General features: G+C 40.8%; 1 protein-coding gene and 2 non-coding genes across 4 annotated transcripts in view; 2 read left to right on the top strand and 1 right to left on the bottom strand.

Annotated features, from left to right (window-relative positions):
* Positions 1–2,669: 2,669 nt before the first annotated feature.
* LOC134616683 (double-stranded RNA-specific editase B2-like) overlaps positions 2,670–19,330 on the top strand; it is a 38,184-nt gene continuing 21,523 nt past the window's right edge. The window contains exon 1 of one of the 2 annotated variants that reach the window (XM_063461625.1): positions 2,670–2,910. In XM_063461625.1, the coding sequence (XP_063317695.1) occupies positions 2,814–2,910 (97 nt within the window). In that variant the 5' untranslated portion in view covers positions 2,670–2,813. The remainder of the gene's footprint in view (positions 2,911–19,330) is intronic. The other variant, XM_063461624.1, reaches the window with a different exon arrangement.
* trnal-aag (transfer RNA leucine (anticodon AAG)) lies at positions 3,618–3,699 on the top strand. Its single transcript has one exon. It is a non-coding gene; the product is annotated as a tRNA-Leu (tRNA).
* Positions 12,797–12,878, bottom strand: trnas-uga (transfer RNA serine (anticodon UGA)). The gene has a single exon. It is a non-coding gene; the product is annotated as a tRNA-Ser (tRNA).

Raw genomic sequence — 19,330 nt, 5'->3', positions numbered from 1 at the left:
ATCCTTTAACAATGCCCATTTTGGTTCGTAAGCTGTATTTTTATACGTGCTTTAAAGTCCTGAGTTTCCTTCCTGGTTAAGGGATTCCCAGGATCCTGCTTAAAGAAGCTGGATCCTGGGAACTACAGGGAAATTTTAAGCAGACATGATCAGTTTGAAAACACAGCACTCATATAGTACATAAATGTATTTGATTGTGAGTCATGTCCCGCCAACTTTTCTACATACAAACTAGAGAAACCCTTCAAATAACCGAGAGTCTTACAGCTGCCTTCGGTCCTCCTCCTCAACTCTTCTCGGTCCTTCTCCTCTCCTGCTGAGCCACACTGATGGAAGAAACTGTACACAGTCATATAAAAACACAGCAGTGGAGCTTCGGGAGTCAGCAAGGTGAACGCTACAGAAAATATGAATCCCAGAAGCTCGACACGTGGCAATAAACAAAGAGGAAGAACACCTCGTTATAATCTTCTGAAACAGATGGAAACACAGACACGGCTGGAGAGGAGGGCTGAAATGATGAAGTGTGATAGCAGCAAGAGTTAAGTGAAGGTGAGGAGCAAAGCAGAGGGGATGAGTAGATGCAGATGTAACACAGTCAGATTATCAGTTTAAGGAAGTGATTGACAGGGATTATACAGCCATTGTTAATTGAAAGTAAGGTTGAAAGGACAGGAAATGAGAGGGGATTATGCAAATGAGACATTATGATGCAAAAGAGTTTCAATTAGAGCAGAAAGCTTCAAATTTCTTTTTAGATTCATCATTATGAATAGAAATGTATTTTTGAGCATATGTTAGTATTATGGGGGGTTTGCAGTGGTTCCCAGTCACTTCCACTTTGTTATAATGCTGATAACAGCTGATTGTGGAATATTTAGAAGTGAGGAAATTTCATGGCTGGACTTGTTGCACAGGTGGCGTCCTATCACGGTACCACGCTGTAATCCTCTGAGCTCCTGAGAGTGACCCGTTCTTTCACAAATGTTAGTAGGAGCAGTTTGCATGTCCGGGTGCTTGATTTTATACACCTGAATTCGATGATTTGGATGGGAGTGTGAATACCTTTGGCAGCTTAATGTATTTGATATATCACAGATTTTCACACAGGACGCCCTTCCTGCTTAGTGTCACCTCCCGGTCTTGAACCAGAGATTGTTTCACATGTTTGAATGTGAACGTTTTAACACTTGATCATTTTTCATTTCGGTTTAAAGTGCTCCTCTGAACCTGCTCATAAAAACTACTGACGGTGCTTTGAATTCAGCGTTGGCAGGTCTCCTCTGTCATCTTTTAGACAGCACAGCATTGTAAATACACCTTGTCTCTTTGCCTTTTTTTCCCTTTAATTAGGATACAGTTTATGCATACATGAAAATCTTTCATCCTCTGCCTCTTTCTCACTTCCATAGGGTTGGTTTTGAAGCCTGCGGACCTCAAGCAGGAGACACAAAGAAGATAAAAGTGTAGCACGACGAGAAGTTCAGTTTGTCTCCTGCTGTTTCTGAAACAACACAGCGGGAGCAGCTCGCTAACCTACATTTCAAGCTTTAATCTTTAATATGTGCGTGTGTGTATTAAGTGTTATATTGTTGCATGCATGCAGTATGCATAATTGTCACATGTGCAGCACAGTCCATATTTATGTGTGGCCACTGCAGAGTTCTGTGCATTGGTCAGTCTGTTTTAGGCATTTCATGTGTTCTCTAGTATTTAATAGTATGTCCTTATTATTAATTCATCATTTTTATAAATTATATGATTTCTGGACATTTTTGAGTAAATGTGGAGAACTATATTACAAATCTGAGACTGATAGTTTATTTAGAGCCAGAGGTTTAACATGTTTTAGCGCTGTAACCATGGGACCCCCCCCCCCCAATTTGTGTCTAAAAGCTGGCACAGTATCAGACCTGGGTCCAGAGCTGGATCACTAACATCAGTGACCGTGGGAGGACTTACTCCAAGAAATTCACCAGCAATCTGCAGATTTTCATCACTCTTAAATTACTTAAACAAACTGTTTTCACACTCCAGAAAATTTCAGGGGAGTCACGTCTGCATATTTTCAAAACTTGTCCTTTTCTCATATGAAGCACACAGCAGGAGGGAGTCTGCTTCAGCATTCGTGCTGGAGCCGTCTGGATAGAGCGTGTGGGACGCGTAAACTCAAAAGCAGCACATTGTTTGGACTAGATGCACGTTGGCTCAGTCTGACATCACACAGGTGAGAGACGGGCTGATGTCCAGTCTGACCACATTCTCACGTGCACCTCAGTCAGAGGATGTGTGGAACAGTTCAGTGCTGCAGAGCAGTTCACGTGATGTTCTGTCCTCAAACAGCTGGTTTCTCTGCTCTCTTTCCACAGTCCAACGACATGCATGATAGGTTAGTTGGTGAAAATGATAACTTTGAATCCTCTGACCACATGCTTCAAATGTTCTCCATCTTTCTCAGAAACACTGATATTCCTCTGTTTTCTCCCCTAACATCAATATTCTGATGCTTATGTTTGGTTGTAGCGTTCAGACACTAGTTCAGCACCTCTGTATGATTTACAAAATGTGCCACTGACCACCAGCTGATGCCAATAAACTCAGTGATGCTGAATCACAGCCCTTTCTCTCCTCGTGATGTCACAACCTCAGCAGTCGCCCGCCTCCTAAAGCCGGCAGCGGGAGAGAGAAGTCAGTCACTGTGCAGGGCTTCCCGCTGCAGAGCTGCACTCTGATTCATTTGTTTCAGACCAGCAGAAGAGAAGAAGCAGCAGAAGGACAAACTAGTATAATAACAAGGGAAAAACGTCTCCTGAATGGCACCGGGGACCTGCAGCAGAAACATGGAGCGGTCAGACTGTGACCTGAAAGGAAAGTCTAAGAGGAAGAGGAGGAGGAGGTGCAAAGGCAAAGGTGAGTCGAGCAGCTGTGATTGTTGAACTTTATGTGGGAAACAGATGATGATGCTGACACAGTTATTTGTGGCAGTATTCAGTGAGCTTGTGTCTTTTTTTACTCCAGTGATGAAATTCTTACACAGGCTTTGTTTTGCTTTGCCGTTAGAGTTACTGCATTACATCACTTACAGCGAGTGCATTTAGGAAGAGATGTTTTGCAATTTACTACAGTCCACATGCTGTATTTGAGAGTTCAAGAAGAGCATTTACAGGAAAAATAAAGCTTATTGCTTTAGTCTCTGGGTTTGGTGATGATTTCAAGTGTTTGGTTTTCTGCTAACTTGAGCTTTGATTTGGTTTTGTCCTTCGCTGCTTCTCTGTCTTTATGTGGGGATTTTCCTTCTGTCTCTGAGTTTTGAATCCTTGTTTGGGTCTTTCTTTGTTTTTTGGATCCTGTTTGTGGGTCCTGCCTTGTTTTTGTTATTTTGGGGGTTAGACTGAATTTTAGCTGCAAGCCTAATTTCAGAAATAGTCAGCTGTTACCACTGGCAGACCTTTTGGGCTGTTATAAGACTTTTTAGATATGCTAAATCCCATGTGAAGGTGTAAATAAAAACTAATTAAAAACTTCTGGACACCTGGATATTAAGAGCATGTTGCAGGGATAGAGATTTCTCGTTGAGGTTTAACCAACCAATAAATGGAAATTAAGCAGAAGTTACTGGTAGTGTGGCCGAGTGGTCTAAGGCGCTGGATTAAGGCTCCAGTCTCTTTGGGGGCGTGGGTTCGAATCCCACCACTGCCAGATTTTAGTGGCTCCACATGTTCTCCTCCCAAGCTGTGAACTGAATTTTTAAAATGCTTAAGCTGGTTATCTACTCTGCATATTAACATGAAAGGAGTGGGCTTAGCACCGTCTAACCAATCTAAAAAAAAAAGAGTTTCTTCTGTCTACAATAACTGCTCCCTATGATGGAAATTGCTTCAGTTTGTCAGCAGATCAAAGTGAAATTTATTTCATTGAACAGGTTTTTGTTCTGTCTTCTAGTAGCTGTAGTTCCAACCGGGTAAAAGAGACTTAAATGCAGATTAGAATCACATATAAAAAACATTTATGTTTTGTTTAATTGTTGGCAATTGACAATGGTACAGTTTGCCCTTCATTCACTGATTTTAGTAAATTATGGCTTAACAATCTATATGATACATAAAGCATGCTGTAAGGAAAACAGTGATTTTAAACATAAACGCTGAGCATAACCTGCTCCCGCTGTGTGAGAATAAAGATTAAATATAAAAGAGATTTCATACCTGTTGATCTTTAATCTGTAAGAAGTGACCTTCCTAGTACAGAAAACCCAGGATTGATCCTGAGGTTATCCGGATAAGATCCTGCTTCATAGTACAAACTTCTGCTGTGGCGACGCCTTAAGGTACACAGACTTTACAGGCTTTACATCAAGCGGGTCACTGGCAACCTGTTTGGAGGAATGGATTTTTGATATATCAAAAAAAAAGGTTTTGACCCTGTGCGCTGCTAAATTTAATATAGCATATTGCAAAAGCACTGCTATATTACATTTGCATTTGCTTACAACACAACGAACCCTAGCTCCGACCCTAAGCAGGTCACGGTGACCTGGTGGATGTGAATCAGTCTTATTTTGGGATTGGAAATTGAAGCACTGATGCAGACACTGGGATTGTTTCTCCCTCTGGAGCAGTTAAAAAGTCAGGGATCATCTCATCTTATTAACTGCAGTCAAACTCAAACTTCAGCTCTAAATGATGCTAAAAATGCTTTAGTCATCCCTTATGGTCCAGTTGGTTTCTGAGTGATTAAGTCAGGTTGTGCAAACTTCATTCATCTTTATAGCACCGGAAATTGTTCATTTTTAAGCCCGTGAATAAAAACTTTACGTGTTTTTATCACCACGATAATCTGCTCAAAGTGCCAATGCTAACACAGATATATAGCAACAAATGCAAATAGCCTGAGCTAAAGTGAATTTATAACTAGTTATTTAATAAATTGAATTAAAAACAGATGTGTTGGATTAGATTTTGTTAAGATCCGTGTGTCTGAATGACAGAACAGCGCGATGTCTGTGTGCAGGTTTAATGTTTCTGTCAGACTGATGACAAAAAGTCTTCCTGAGGTTTAGGAGCTGGTGTAAAAAGTCACATTGGTGCAGTTGCTATTTAACCACGTGGCACCAGTCAGGACACTCACATATCTGCCCTGGTGATTGTTGTTTTCAGCTTTAATTATTGTCATCTTCAGTTGGTGGAAATCCGCAGAGAGTCTCAGGTGTATGCTCCCTCTCTGTCTCCGTTGTTCAGACTCTCCGGAAAACCTTTTCTGCTTGATTTGTTTGTTTGCTGTATTTGCTCATTCATTTCTGGGCTCCTATCAGCGTTTATAGCTGTAACACAGGATAAGCCAAACCCAAGTGCTGATCAAGCAACAAAAATGTGAACATTGCAATCATGGCAACACAGTGCATCTCAGGCATGTTAATCAATTAAAGAAACCAAAGACGAGATCCTCTGCTGCCAAAAATGAAGATGTTACAAGAAGAAGGATTTACAGGAATACAGCTGCTTGCACGGCCGACAGCGACACCATCACCTCCGTTCATCTCCATTTTTTTAGATTTTACATGCAATTACTAACGACACAGCAGTGCTGGGTAAACAGTGGTCATTTGAACTCCCTTTAACGTGACCACTTCTGTATTTTTAACACTGATTGCAAAAAAAATAAACACTTGTGAGAAAGGACAGAGGCGATTATGACTCAAAAGTGTCAATGAAGTTTTCAGTTTGCTCCTATTTCCACTTTCTGTGTCTAAGAAGTCCCAACGTGGAGCCAAAATTGTTCACTTTCTGTTTACTCATATGAGTATAAATGTCTCATCAGGATATGAGCTCCGATAATCATAATTACAGTGGTCTGACCAACAGGTCAGCCTTTTAGGATTACACTGGCATTGTTCTGCACATGATAATCCTCGGTAAATGCTGCAGATTACTCCATGATGGCCACGGTATTAAATCCAGCGGTTATTCAAAGTGCGCAAAGCCTTTTCCACTTTCATTAATGACCCGTTGGCCTTTTTTGTGCATCAAAGCGTGCCCTCTACGAAAAATAAATGCCTCCAGAAAATCATTAGTCCCCACAAATCCCACTATTTTCGGACCACAATGCACTCAGCTAATGCTTCCACAGTATCCAACAATGAGCTGTACTTTAATGCCAGCTGTCATTTTAGAAACAGAAGGTGGCATCTTTTTCTCAAATGGCAAACGTCTCTGCTTACAATGGAGCTCTGTGAGCGCGCAGCAGGAGGGAGACTCGTGTCGTGCGACTGCTGTGCGCTCAGTAATTCAGCAGTGTTTGAGTTTCTCTGTTCTTCTGAGACGGTGTGAGCTTCTAGACAGCTGGATGTATAAGCAAACTGTCACTCAAACAAGTAAATGGGGAGGGGAAAAAGAGGAAGTAATCACATGGGATTACCAAGTCTTTTTTTGTTTACAGTGTTACAGAAACATCAAATTTAATTTAAAAGGAAGTTGAATGTTTTTCTGAGATTTCCCGTTTTCCTTTAAGTCTCTTATAAAGCCTTTATGTGCATTAAAAGGTGAGAGAGTTCAGAAGACACTGCTGCTGAACTCTGCAGGAACATTTCCACATGACTGGCAGCAGCGGCTAGTTTGGCAGAGCCGATTCCTCGCTCACAGTTTGGTTCAAACATGAACAGCCATTACGCATCCACCCATATGTGAGGGTTCACGTCGGTCCGGATGACGTATTTTTCATCATCGGTTGGGTGAACACGAGGTTCCATGCACACATTTGTCTACCTTCCAAATCATGGTGAGAACACAGACCCTTTTCTAAAAGGTGCTGGTGACTGCATGGTGGACTGGATGTTATGTGGACTTTAGGGAGAGAATTGTTGTTATGTTCTTAGTCATTAGTTTCAAATCTTACTGAATCCAAATCCATCTATCAATCCGTTATCTTCAACTTATCCAAAGCAGCAGGCTAAACAGGGTATTCCAGACACCCTTCTCCCCAGCAGCACTGAACAGTCCCTCATGGTGGATCCCAAGGCCTGATCTCCCCAGCAGGTTCTGGGCTTGCTCCAAAGTCTCCTCCCTATTGTTGTGTGCTCAAGAAACCTTAACTGGCTCCTTCCAACATAATGTAGGAGTGGTTCTTCTCTTAGCTCCCACTGGGCATCCATGGTCCTCAGCCTATCAGCCTGCCTCAAAGACAGGAAAACTCATTTCAGCCACTTGAATTCACAGCTTTGCTCTTTCTGTCATTTTTTAAGATTGGATGAATGTTTGAAGCTCTCTCTTCACCACTTCAGCCGAGTACAACGCCTCCAATACTGCTGATGCACCAATCCACGGGTCCGCCTCTCAGTCCACCCTCCCATCAGTGATGAATAAGACACTTTGGGTTATTTCTCTCGCCCAACTCACAATGATGATGCTGGATATGTTGTTCCTTTTAAATATTTTTATTTAAATGAGCGTTTTAGCCTAATGAGAGTTTTTTATGGTGTGGAGTGAAGGTGGTGGAGAAGATGACCCAATTAGACAAGAAGTGAAAGCCAGGGAGAGACACACAAGGAAAAACAATTCCAAAATAAAACAGGAAAATATGATAAACACACGGAGAAGATGAAGGGAGGTAAAGGCTGGAGACACAAAAAAAAAAAAAACAGGAATAAAAACTCAATAAATTCCAAAAAAATCCAGGACCATGAAATTTATAAACCGGTGGGTTTCATATCGATGACGTCTGTTTTTAATGCACAGATCAATAGTCATACATGACACTGAGTACTGCACCGTATTGTAGACCCCCTAAATAAAGTTCTGAATCTGCAAATGAGCACAGCCCCGTGGAGCAGCACTCACAGCTTATTCACCTTTTTCTGTCCCCATAATTAAGGCACTCAGCTGTCACCTATATTCCTCCACAGGGAGGAGGTTATTTTGAGATATTTTACAGCAGTTTCAGGAGATCAAGCGTGGCAAAGTAAAAGTCAGAGAAGAGAAATAATGGGAAGCACAATTACGTCAAAAGATGCGCAAAAAGCTCAGAAACAGAGAGACAACAAAACCAGCAGGGTAGTTTTCACCTGGATTGGAGTTCACCTTGAAATAAAAACATCAGTGAGTTGATTAAAGAGGAAAAATATCAAGAAAATGTCAAGAACTTTCTAGATGCAAAGCCGCTTCATTTCAGCTCGTTTATTACAGCACGCTGTGAGGACCCTCTGAGCACAGACTGCAATGAAATTACTTTGTTAATCTGGATTTTAATCTGTTTTTTGTCTGGGTACAGATGAACTTTTTGGGAGCATTTCAGTAAAAATAAACTGCCATTTGGCTGTAAAAAAAAATCCCCTTCTGTTGCCTTTTCAGTCAAATTAACAAACTGTCATTTGTTGGCTGTAAAGTCTCGTTGGAGAAATGATTTGATTGTCCTGCTTTTAGCGAGGATTATGATTCTCCGACATGCGACAAACAGCTGCTGTCTGGTACGGCTCTGTGTCATGACGTGGCGTGTGTTTGGCTATATTTGTATATTGGATGCATTTTGGATAAGTGAGCTCCATCGTGCAGTCAAACTTAGTGGGGCATGTCAGTGCGCAATTTCACTGATGGATTCTTCAATCGCCACACTTCTCTGGGGCTTGGGCTTTGTGAAACCATTAGCAATATGGTTTGTGCGCCCATTTAACTTAATTGCAGGGATGCTCAGCGGGTAAAGTGTGGCCATAACTCTGCAAGCGTTAGGGGTCCCATCTTCTCTGCAGCTTGGAAGGACAGTGCCACAGCTGAGTTTTGATCCCCAGTGGGGCTGAAGCAGTGACAGAAAAAGATAGTCACTGATATTTTAATTGCAAAATCCAGAATTTTTATTTTTAAGTTGCACTTTTAATAGTAAATTATAAAATAAAAATAGCAAATGTGATTAATTTCAGGCTGACAGTGCTGCGAAAAAGTATTTGCCCCCTTCTGGATTTCTTACGTGGTTTTTTTTTTTGTCACACCTGCGTGGTTCAAATCATCAGACAAATGTTCTTATTTGACAGCAATAACTCGAGTAAATACAAAATGCAATGAGATGAGATGCAGCGAGAATTCCAGGGATTTAAGTAAAGGTTGTTGAGTTCTGGCAGGTAAGTGAAGATTAATCCTTTCCTTAGAGGAGCAAACCAGCCTGAGACAGCAGGTGAGTACTAAACACAAGAGGAGGTCTTCAGCCAACCGAACACGAGACTGCAAGGCAGAAAAAAGGCAACGTTAGGAAGCACACAAGCATGACTGAGCCTGATCACCACAACAATCTGGCAGAGAATGGCTGCTCGAGCGGGTGCTTAAGTACTGGCAGGTCATGAGTAAATCAGAAAGGTGTGTTGGCTGAAGAGCAGGAAACTGAGAGACCCTGACAGTCGGTGGAGTCCAAGAGCAGAGCCTTGGACTCTAGACTGAGGCAAAGTGGAAGTCACTAAATGTGAAATTCTGTTCGAAAAACATGGATGCCACTGCTTCGGGAATTAAGAGGAGAGGGACCATTTGGCTTGTTATCAGCTGGTATTGGAGGTCATTAGTACTTATGGAACTGGCAGCTTGCACATCTGGAAAGGCACCATCAGTGTTGAAAGGTATATGCAGGTTTTACATCAGAATATGCTCCCATCCAAACGTTTTAGTCGAAGGTTTTGCATCAACAAAACGATGCTAAACCAGCTGAAAACATTTGGTTCATCGTGAAACAAACAGAACAAACAACAAAGAAGTCCCAGGACCCCTGAGCAGCTCGGTTTAATTGCATTCTGCCTTCATTTAGATTTTACACAGAGTCCCAACTTTGTTAGAATTTGATTTGTATAGACACAGAAATGTAGGCTGAGACAACATGCCAGTCTGATAGAATTTAAGATCATATTTTAAGGGAAAAAGAACAATAACATTGTTGCTACAAAAAGGTCGTGTATGTATTAAAGACGTGCTTCAGGGGAAGACAAAGATTTTAGATGCTTTTAGAATAAAACTTTAGGCTCTCCTGTTATCTGTGCACAGTGATCAGAGACATCTACAAGGAATGGTGATGATATTTTCCAGAGATCTGATTGGTCAGTAGGCGGTGATTTCTTACCTGATATTTAATCTAGAGCACAACAACACTGCTCCAGAGATTATATCTGCAGTATAAGTAACCATGGCAATGTGAGTATGACATAGCAAGAAGTAAACCGTCTCCATAACAGCGAACACCCAGGGTTAACCCCGAAATCACCTGGATAATCCTGCTTTGTAGTACAGACCTGTGGCTGAGTTAAAGCAGCCGGACTTACCCTGTGCAATGACCCCAGAGAGGACTCAAACACAGGACCAGGCAGTCAGAGGAAAAGCACTAAATCCTAATTTTTAATCCAGGCTAATGTCAAAAAGTCAAAAGGGCCAAAAATCAGACATAAACATCACAAGGAATGCGACTGGGACTAACAGGATGCAAAAAATACACAGAGAGAAAATGGAAACACGAGGAAAATGGTGGAAAACTCGACTGTAATGAGAATGAGACAGTCTGATGGGGAATAACGGGGAGCATCAGCTGATTGACAGCAGGTGAGGATGTCTAACTACAGTGCAAAACAAGCAGGGATTACAAAGTAAGTCAGGACCCAAACTGGCCCCAGTTAAGACCAAATGTGGCCCAAAGATAAAGACGCCCTGCACACTTTAGCCAGATGGTTTATAAAAAAAAGTCTAGTCTACAGAAAAAAATGATATATTTCTTTCTTACACTGACAGCAACATTAGATTTAACCCACTCATTTCTCTTACTACACTTGGGCTTCGATAAACTAACAAAACAATTAAGCGATTCTCCACCGACAAACACGGCTCACAGTGAGAGATAAGCACCGCCTAATCATTCAAACTGATGAAGTGACAGCGAGTCAGCAGGCGAGGGCATTAAAGCTGAAGCGAGGCCCATTGTAAGCAGCCAACAGGCTGCCATAGATTACTGCTGCCACTGTTATTGTCTCTCGTTTTAGTTTCATTGCACATCACCGTATGTTTCAGGCAATAATTTCATCACTCATTTCCAAATAATGATCATCAGCTTGTTGATTTGAAAGCAGACGTTTGTTCCCTGAGTGCGATGAGATGAGACGACGTACTGAACTAAATTTAGGCCGGAGAGAAGCTTTGCAGCCTGTTCTCGCTGTGTGGGGAAGAAAATGGTATCTGACATGGATCTGTGGTGAAATCGCAAACACTTAGCTGCAATATTTTAATTAGACAAAATGGAAAAATGGGTTTGAAAGCCAGCACAATACATTTGGAAAAATGCAGTCAGCTTGCTGCTATTTATTAGACTTTGGATAAAGATTTTAAACTGTCTTTGTGCTTTCTGCTCTTCTTGACTTCCTAAATATCATCAGTGAAAATATGCAGAAAGGATCCAAAAACATTTTATCCTGATTATGTAGATGTGTTTATCATTTTTTTTAATGAAGATTTGACGTGTGCTTCCTCCTGTAACCACAATCACAAGTTATTTTCAGGATTTCTTAAATTAGACTGAGAAGGATGAGGACTGACACACACATGCATACTTTTATACACCAAGTGACTTTTTGCACAATGATCAGTCTTTTGCAGATTTCTGTTGCACTGTTGTGCCTGCATTGTCTTGTGTCTGTATTGCTCTGTTCTGTCTGGTGTTGCACTGTCTTTGTTTTGGGGTTTTTTGCAATTTTTTGCAATTTTTGCACACTTGCACTTTATGTAGTCCTGTGTTGATTGTCTGTTATATGTCATATGTAGTACCATGGTCTTGGAGGAACGTTGTGTTGTTTCACTGTGTGCTGTGCCACTGCACATGGTTGGAATGATAATAAAGCCACTTGACTTGACTAATGAAGCTAACACAGTGCAGTCTGGATACAACTGTAAATATGTGTGTTTAATTCTTTTAGGGGGTAAAAGGAAAGACATTATCTCACACATCCTGAAATGTCCCACTGCAGAAGCCACAAAGTGTTAATTCCCCAAAACCCAGTTTTTATTGTTTCTGTCATGAATCTCAGAGCAATAGCATCAAGAACTGCTTCAGTTTATTTTCCTTAAAACAATTAATTCAACTTTATATTTTCATATTTTTCACCTGGTTCTCCGTCACCTGCAGTGACTCCGTGTCTCACCCACAGTGGGCCTCGCCCCACAGTTTGAGAACCACAGAGTTAATCACAGTGGTGCACATCCCAAAAAGTTGATTCTGTTCATCTGGACATGGCGTTTTCAGTGGGAGAAATTTTTCGTCACTCATCCAAGTGACTTCTTCAGTCTCAGCTCACTACAGGTTTCCCCCATTGATCAATAGCCATGAGTACCATTCACAGAGTTGGGGAATAGCTGCAATCACAGCGTTGTAGGATGGTGAAAGATGTACCCTTAGGCCCCCTCATCAGTTCAGAGATGGTCTTTTACGTAAATGGTCTTGGATTTATTTACCTGGATGATTGAGCACACATCAAGACACAGTGGTGCACTTTTTTTTTCAAAATGTGAAAATTTGTAGTTTTACATCTAATAATACCAAAAGTTTTCATTGCATATTTAAAATTTTACAGTTATATTTACTGAGGAGGAAAACACTGTAACTTCGCCCCTTTGTTCCCACAAGGAAGCCTCAAATGGTTATACTGGTTTGACAACACATTTTTATTTGGGACAAGTTAGATATCAGATTTCTTGATTGATGTGACAAGACGACACACACTGTGTCTGAACCACAGCTTCCCACTACCTCATGGGTCTGTGGGTTAATCTGGACATGGTGGCAAAGAGAAGCGCTTCGCTGTGAGCAGGATTTGAACCTGCGCGGGAAGATCCCATTGGATTTCAAGTCCAACGCCTTAACCACTCGGCCATCACAGCTGCTTACTTTTGTTTCTTTGCTTTAGTTTTTGCATGTACACTACCAACACTAAATCATTTTCACCGATTTCTGCAGTGAATCTCTGCATTGTCTCCACCTGAATCTCGCCTTTTTACAGCTCCTCATACATGGGGTCTAGCACAGTGGTGGAGGGGTGATGATTTGGACTTGCAGTTTTTGAGTCAAGCATGGACTCTTCTGTATACAAAAGTCACATGAGAGGCCATCTGTCTGACAGTCAAAACGTGGCCAAAATTGAGTCATGCAACAGGACAATAATCACAAGCACAGCAGCAAATCTGCAACAGAAGGGCTGAAAAAAGAAACAAGGTGCTGCAGTGACCGAGTCAAAGTCCAGACCAGTAGTGCAACCTTATGCAAGTAGTGCACCAACAGCCATACTTGTCAAAAAAATCTTAAGCTTTAAGTTTAGGCAACTACAAGTGCAGCCTGAAAAGATCGTGATGATGTCTTTGGTCGTGGTTATATCTACTAAATACCCAATCAAAACGCAGCATGAGACATGCTGATTAAGACGTAGCTCATTTGGATAATGATGATGATGTGTAATATCATCAAACTTCTAATTTCCAATTCTGTATCCATCAAACGTAACGTCCTACACAGGTTTTTAGATCTACGTCGCACACTGAAGTGAAACCGCAGTGTGCTCGAGCCTTCAGAGGCAGATGGCTGTTTAACCCTGTGACGAACTGTACAGAGATTTTGACCACAGTGACTCACCTGCTGGTGGACAACAGCGCCATGCTACGTTTGTCATTCACTTTGGTGCGTTAATCGCTGTTTTTCTGTAACTTTGTAGGAGTATGTGTGGGACGTGTGTTTGTGTGCATCTGTGTGAACAGTGCGTGTTGTGTGCAAATGTTTAGCTCATTGGAACATGCTGTCAGCAGTTTGCTCTCTCAGCCCGCCCACACGTGAACGGAGAGCTGATCAAAGCTCGAGGCGTTATCACAGCAAATTTCCTCACAGGTAGAAGATAAAAAGGATTTTTCTACTTTGAAAATCTAATTTTTTTCTCAGCCTTTGTGAGCTGCAACTAATTCGACTCTATAGTGTTTCTTCTTGTAATGAGCAATGAATTAGGTCATGTTTGAGCTCAGCTCTACTGTGCACACCTTCTCTTATCTCCTATAAACAAACTCTAAAATGAACATTAGTGGGATTTTAAGGAGGAGCATTTTGAAATCCAATTCATCATTCAAAGAGACAAACAGTCTCTTTCCATCTTCAGAAACATAGAGAGAGACATCAAAACGAATCTTAGGCAACACTGGAAATTGTAGAAGCGCTCTTTTTCTACCAGATAATAAAAGAACTGCAAAATGTTCAGCATTTTAAAGGACAGTGACAGTTATTACAACTTTAGCCACAGGACCAAAACTCAAGACTGTGCTGCTTCGGTTAAAACATCTCATATTAAATTAAATTAAACTTCAGCTGGTACACTGGACCACTCTGCGGAATCAGAAATTAATCAAGCATAACACTGAACCACTAAAATGAACTTTTCTGTTCAGGAATGTAAGTAAATAACTTTAATTTATCATTTTAATCAAAAATAACAAAGTGCTTTTTTTTCTTTCTTTGTTTTGTGAAATAGTAGATTTTATAATTCATGAATAACAAAAATATTTAAATTTTAGCATTAACAATTACAGAAACATAAAAAATATTGGTGATTACAATAATATAATTAATAAATACGGTATAATAATTAACATACTTTTGAAATAGCTTGCACATTTGATTGGTTACAAAGTGACATGGGTGACCCCATGCAGGTCCATTGATTTGGACCTACCCTCGCTGAGCTTCCAGTCCAGCACCGTAACTACTCGGCCATCACTGCTCAGTACCTGCACTTGAATGTTGCATGTAAAGGCAACTTGTGAGGAAATCTAAAAAACAATGAAACGTGTCAGCTCATTTAACTGATTTGATGTGACAAATGGCACATGCAGTTGTAATGGGTCATCACTTTATTGTCTGGTAGCAAAACACAGATGAACGATAATACAGACTAGTTCTGCTGTTTACAGTCAGAGTAATAATGAGGGTAGGACACATAAATAGCATAAAGTGTGGGTGTAGCTTCTACCTTTTTTCTCTGGGACTTTAGAAAATAGCTGATGTGTTTATGGTCATAGTTTCAGGCCATACTGAATGAAAATGAAGTCAGGTAGTAAAGTTTTATCATTCTGTAAGTCAGAAAGGAGGATTATCTGGGATAATCTCCTGGGTAAAGCACCAAGATGGCAATGATGAAAATGTCTGAGTCCAGGGTTTTCTCTATTTTCATTCAGCGGTAGCATATTTGATGAATGTAGGCTGTAGAGCCTGGACCAAAATCTTCAATGCACGACTGCTTTTTCTTTCCTTGCTGCATCAGGAGGACATCTGGAGGATACATCATGCAAACAAACTTCTACTGATGCAACTAAACTGGATTTTGTTAGAAGCTCACCATTTCATGCTGCATTCCTATCAGCTTAATGGTCACCCATGCATTGCATGTATTGAAGATGTCTCCACTACTCCACTACTAAGTCAAAATTTCAAGTTATTTTCTCAAACCTTCCAGCTATTAACATGTTTTTTTCTGGAACACCTCATAACTGCACAGTGCTCACTGGTAATCATGGCTTTAGAAACTGTTACCTGTTATAAATATTAGAGACATTATTTTGACTTTAGCCACTGGGAACAGGATTCAAACCCGTGCAGTGAAACCCAACAAAAGTTCAAGCCGGAAACCTTAACAGCAGAACAACCACAGCCCTGAAGTCCTGGCCAAGAATGGCATACTTACTGTCTCATAAAAGAAAGCCTAGCCTTTTTTCCTCTTTTATATTTGTACTGAGGCTCATTAAAGACAACACATATAAAGTAAAAAAGTAAGAAAGAAGCAGGAGCTTTAATAAAATAAGAAAAAAATCTACTCTTACAAATTTCCTTCCTAATACCGAGTCAGTCGATAGAAAAATTAATCCAAAAAGTTTTCATATTTCTTTGCCCTTGAGAAAAGACAGTCCACATTACAAGTAAATGAAACCACTTGCCATTAATTATGCTTAGCAAATGAGATTATCCACAGCTGTCAGCCCACACACACAAACCGGACAGTGAGCGCGTGCTTCTTGCTTCCCCCCCTGCCATGCCTAATTTCATTATTCTATTAAATAAGGTTCATTAACACCGGCTGAATGGAGAAACTTCCCTTCTTAAGCTTTGATAAACACAAGCAGTGTGCAATACGAAGCCATGCAAGCTTCCTGCTCTCTCTCTCTTTTTTTTTCCTCTGCTGTTCTCCATCTTCCAGAACATTGTGGCCTTTTGGGTGCAGGTAGCAATCATCTGAACGACTAATATCAGCATTTTCTTTTGCACTTTCTGCACCCACTGAGGCATTTACCTCAAAGAATGCAAGGGCAGAAAAACCTGTGGTGGCTGAGAGGCTAAAGCGAGGTACAGAAATCCAGCTGGATTATAACACCGGTGATGTGCAGCCCCAATATTTGATAGGCCGACCTCAACACATCTGCATACTGGTATACAATGATATCTATAATAATCTATAGTGACTGACTCTCCTTTGGATCCAGCCTCAGGCGGCCACGAGAAGAACTGTGGGGGTTGTCTTATTGTTGCTGCTCGAGTGCATTATCACTTTTTTATCACTTTGGTATGATTGCTCATTTGTCTTCATGTAAAAAAAATCATAGTTTGTACTGCAAACACCGAATTTAAACACTTTTTGGCCACATAAAGCCACTTTGATCATAGACTGAGGATATTTTTGACATAATTAAGTTGGATGACAAAGACTTCCGTGCACCCCTATCCAGCACTGTTCCCCTCCAGTTATTCACTAATTTGTTCTTTGCTACATGCACATTCTCTCTAAAATCTGCTCACCTGTTTTGCAAAGCTCAAGCTGCACAACACCATCGTGTAGATCTGCTCATGTAAAACTTTAGAGGTAGATTAAGCAGACAGTTTGTCACATTGTAACTTGGATAACCTCTATTTAAATCAAGTGGAAAGTCTACTACTTTCATTCACAAATGCTTGTGAGTTAATGAAGGGCGTTTTAGACTAGCGAGGGTGTGTTTTTGTGTCTATATCAGAGGATGTCAAGTGAAAAATGATGAAAAACGTGAAAATTGCAGCAAGTGTGGGAAGACGCGAGAGCTCAGTGGATACCACGCAAAGAAAAACAGTTATTAACTTCTTTTTTTGTCTGAAAATAAATGGTCCCATTAGCTGTGATGATGCAGGTCATTAAAACACCTCCAGCCTCCACCTGCCTTCAGAAGCACAGGACTCACATCATTACGTTCACATCCCATCTCACAGCTCTCATTCATATCATCCCACCACTTAATGGCATCACACGCCTAATATAACTGAAAGGTGGAAGGTTAATGCACAATAGTTTAGTGTGCACTCTTCATTATTCTAATGACTTTTAGTTTGCTTTGCAGTGCCCTCCAGAATCAGCAGTCACTTGAGGTAAAAATGAGGAAAATAAGCAATAAAATTACCCACAAAGAAGTCAGAAAAGTTGCATATTTAATCTGACTCTAGCTTCTTTAATATTACTTTGTTCTCAAAAGAAATATCTCAGTTTAATGGTCAAATTGACACCACTTTTATTTGCATGGAGCACAACTAATTTCATATGATTCTCTGTCATTTGCAGCCATGTTCAGCTCATAAGATTGGATTTTTAAAAAATAATTTTTCATTTCAGGAAGCCTTAAAAGTGAAAAATGGCATGTAATAAAACTGCAGACTAGTTTAATGTTGATCCATAATAGTCATAGTTTTAACAGGAATTCATTAATAGCTTATGAACAATATAATTGCTGCTGCTGCTCATGTTTCAGAGTTTATGTGAGTGTATTCTAACAAGAAATGCTACAAAATAAAAACTCTCAAATGGTACTTGTGCATCAGATAAATGGGAATAAATGGGGTCACTGGTTTGGGGACCAACAGGGATCAGCAGGTGATCTATTATGGTGGGTTTTTTTTCCTGAAGCCAAACTCCAAAAACAAAACAAGTGGAAGTTGTAGTGGAGATGGAGTACAGAGGAAAGGGCTGCATATAAAAAGGAAGGTTGAGAGCTTTACAGAGGATTGTGCATTTTAAAATCTATGTTGGAATGCTACTACTGAGATATCATCATTCCCACTCTGCCAGTAACCTGCCTTAGTACCACAAGCTCCTGTCAGGCATCCCCACTCTCCAAAATTGGGTGCCAAGCCCCAAAAACAACTTGTTACGGCCGATGCCGGTGTGTTGTGGACCCAAAAGCAGAACGCACAGGAGGGAAAACTGAATCAAACAAAAAATGAGCCGTTATTGTGGCCGATGAAACACGTGAAAATAAGTAATAACATGAAGTGAACGAGAACTAACAAAACCTAAACTCTGAGAAACTAAAACATGAAACGTGAAAATCCTGACGACATGAACCAGCTGTGAGGAGGTAAACAGCAGACTCAACAACGAACAAAGGGAGACACCATACTTAAACACACAGATGGGTAATGAGGGAAGTGGAAACACAGCTGACACAAATGAACAAGATGCCACAGGGGAAGCAAAAATAAACACACTGAACATGGAACATGAGACTGTCAAAATAAAACAGGAAACATAATGAGACATAGACTGTGACAACGACGAGCTTGGCTATAGGACATGAAACATGACAGACTGGGGAGGCAGATGGAGAGGAACACGGAAACAGGGGGAGCGAGGCACTGGCATAACTAAAAGTCATACACAGAGGACAAGACAGACTTACACAGGAAACAGGAAATGGCACATAAACAAGGAAGCATGGATGATAACATTAACTAGACTAAAACCTAACTACAACATACACTAGAATTAAACCTTTCTCCAATATATCATAAGAAATCAAAAGTAAAAATAAACTCAAAATGCTGGGTAACTGACCCAGCGGACACAACTGGTGCATTGAAAGAGGACCATGGCTAAGTTGGAAATCTGAACCCTTCGTGGCCGATTACCAAGACTGTCAAGTACACTCTGAAGGTCTACTAGAAGATGTTAATACAGCATTACAGACCATCCCTACTTTGACCGTCAGTGAAACCAACCAGCTGATCTACACCACGGCAGCAGTGATCACAGAGATGCTTGGCTACAAGATGAACAGCCACGAGGAGCATTACCCTCCACGGAGAAGGACACTAGAGGCAAGGATCAAGGCAGCACGGAGGGAAGTTACCCAATTATTGGAGCTGCAGAAACGTGATGAAGGAAGGGATGCCTAAGAAGTACAGAGACATGCCCAAACCTGAGGCCTTGGAAACTGCTAAGCAAAGACTAACATCCAGAAGCACCAGCTGTTCTACACTGAACCATCCAATGTGTACTCTCACTGGCAGA

The sequence above is a fragment of the Pelmatolapia mariae genome, linkage group LG18, assembly GCF_036321145.2.
Source record: "Pelmatolapia mariae isolate MD_Pm_ZW linkage group LG18, Pm_UMD_F_2, whole genome shotgun sequence".
NCBI classification, from domain to species: domain Eukaryota; kingdom Metazoa; phylum Chordata; class Actinopteri; order Cichliformes; family Cichlidae; genus Pelmatolapia; species Pelmatolapia mariae.
Note: the sequence above shows the minus strand (reverse complement) of the source record. Positions and strands in the feature narration are given on the sequence as shown.